The sequence below is a fragment of the Pteropus vampyrus genome, unplaced genomic scaffold (genome assembly GCF_000151845.1).
Source record: "Pteropus vampyrus isolate Shadow unplaced genomic scaffold, Pvam_2.0 Scaffold46, whole genome shotgun sequence".
NCBI lineage: Eukaryota > Metazoa > Chordata > Mammalia > Chiroptera > Pteropodidae > Pteropus > Pteropus vampyrus.
Genome location: NW_011888827.1, coordinates 1,885,591 through 1,887,676, shown reverse-complemented (window position 1 = coordinate 1,887,676; position 2,086 = coordinate 1,885,591). Strand labels below are relative to the sequence as shown.

Below are 2,086 nucleotides of genomic sequence, written 5' to 3'. Positions count from 1 at the left end.
TTCCGGGGCGTCTAAAATGTAGTGTATGACTGAATTCTTCCAGGCCGGGGATAAATGCTGGTTTCAAATCAAAGTGCGGGTAAGGAAGTCAGGTTACCTGGTCTTGGAGTTTCTGAAACATCAGTGGGTGCGGTTCCTCCAGCATCTTCTCATTGAGCCGGGACTGCCCCTCGACGTTGACCTGGGATGAGGCCTTGCTGGACAGAAAGGTCATGTAGATTTCCTTTGCCTTTTCCTGCATCTGGGGGAGACACGGGTGGGGGGGCAGCGCTGTTTGTCATCTGTGAGCTCAGCCCTTCCCGGCCTGAACCCAGCTCTCTGCTCGGTCCAGGCCGAGGGGCCCTGGCTGCTGGGACTCATGGCAGGCCCAGCCCCGACTCCGCCTTTCCCACGTGTCTGTGGCCACATTTCCTATCACAAAATGGCTACGCTTCCCAATCAGAAATGATGACAGAAAGAATCCTGGCCCAGAATGAGTGACGTTCTGTACTTTAGGGACCATCCTGCGAAGTCTCCAAATTAAAGACTCATGGGAATATTAGGAACACGCCGTAAAAAGGAATGAAGTCCTGATACATACTCTAACATGGATGAACCTTGACGATATTATGCTAACTGAAAGAAAGGCCACATATGACATGATACGTGAAATATCCAGAATAAGCAAATGCATACAGACAGAAAATGAGTGGTTGCTCAGGGCTGGGGAGGGGAGGAAGGGGAGTAACTGCTTAAGGGGTTTCTGTGTGAGGTGATTAGAAATTCCGGAACTAGATAGTGGTGATGGCTGTATGACACTATTAATCTATTTAAGGCCACTGAACTGTACTCTTTTAAAGGTTTAATGGTAAAAGTGAGAACCCTAAAATATGGTTAAAACGGTAAAATTCCTTATCTGTATTTCACCACAAGAAAAACAAAATCGAGTTAAACTACGCGTAATATCCCAACCAGTTACCAAGCACCTGTGCTCCAGACACATTCGAGCGAGATGTTTTACGGCCATGGCCCCATTTCCTTAACCCCGTGAGCATCCACCCAGGTGCCACTTTCCTGTTAGTGCCACTCCCCCGATGAGGACACGGAGGCCAGGCCACCTTCGAGGAGCCTGCGGGGAGACGTGGGACTGTGTGGCTCCAAAGCCTTGCATTTCTGCTCAGGTCCACACCTGCAGGATACAGTATCCCCTCTAGGTTGTGCGGTCAGTCGGCCTCCCAGGGCAGGGTGGTGTTTTTCCAGGTAACGAGATACAAGTATAAGCCAGGGAGAGGACACTGGCTGCCCGCCCTGAGTCCCAAGAGCAGTCCTGCTGGAAAGCATCAGCTCTGAGGAGGTACCGGCCCTTGAAAGGTTGCGGGCAGAGCTAGATAAGTGTGCTTCTCTGCTTCCAATGCATGGAAAACCAACCCTGGCTGCCGCAGGAACACGCTCGCGGTAAGTGCTTCGTCTTAAAAACAGCCTGCCTCCTCGTGGGGCGGAAGAAGGGAGCCTGGCTTTCTCCAGTGTCCCCTGATGGGTCTCTTTTCTCTTAGAGGAAGGAGACTTCCCGTACTCACACCTCGCAGCGGCAAAGATGGGGGCTGTTTCTCTCAACACGAAAGCCCAAACTATTACCTCATCCTAAGGAGCAAGCCAGACAATAAATGCCTCTGAAATGCAGCCACGGAGCTATGAGTCGTGTGGGGGGCCTGGAGGACTGCCTTTCTCCCCAGAGAGCCCACCTGAGGCTCCGCACAGGCTGCAGAGCTTGGCTTAGGGAATCTCAGGCTCCGAAAACCTTTCACCGTATATACGGGAAAACACCAGGCATCAATACCTGGTGCTTGAAAGGAAGCGAAAAGCAGTCCTTTAACTTGTTTTCATTCCGAGGACTAGTGGACAAAAGGCCCCGTAAGGCCAAGGCCTGACCGTCTCCAGTGCCCCGCAGAGACTGTCCAGATGGAGGTCGACACCCAAGGCCATGGTGTCAGTTCTTGATCAACTATCAATGCAGTCATTAATCAAGGCCAGGCTCAAAGACACAAGGAACAGCTTAAGATAAACGTGGCTATTCCAGGGACGAGTCTGGAGACCATCACGGTGACCC

At 51.7% G+C, this 2,086-nt stretch overlaps 1 protein-coding gene across 3 annotated transcripts in view; it reads right to left on the bottom strand.

Annotated features, from left to right (window-relative positions):
• RGS10 (regulator of G protein signaling 10) overlaps positions 1-2,086 on the bottom strand; it is a 25,864-nt gene that overhangs the window by 14,236 nt on the left and 9,542 nt on the right. The window contains exon 3 of one of the 3 annotated variants that reach the window (XM_011359231.2): positions 98-241. The exons of the other annotated variants lie outside the window; for them this stretch is intronic. Within the exon in view, the coding sequence (XP_011357533.1) occupies positions 98-241 (144 nt within the window). The remainder of the gene's footprint in view (positions 1-97; positions 242-2,086) is intronic. 3 annotated transcript variants of the gene reach the window in all.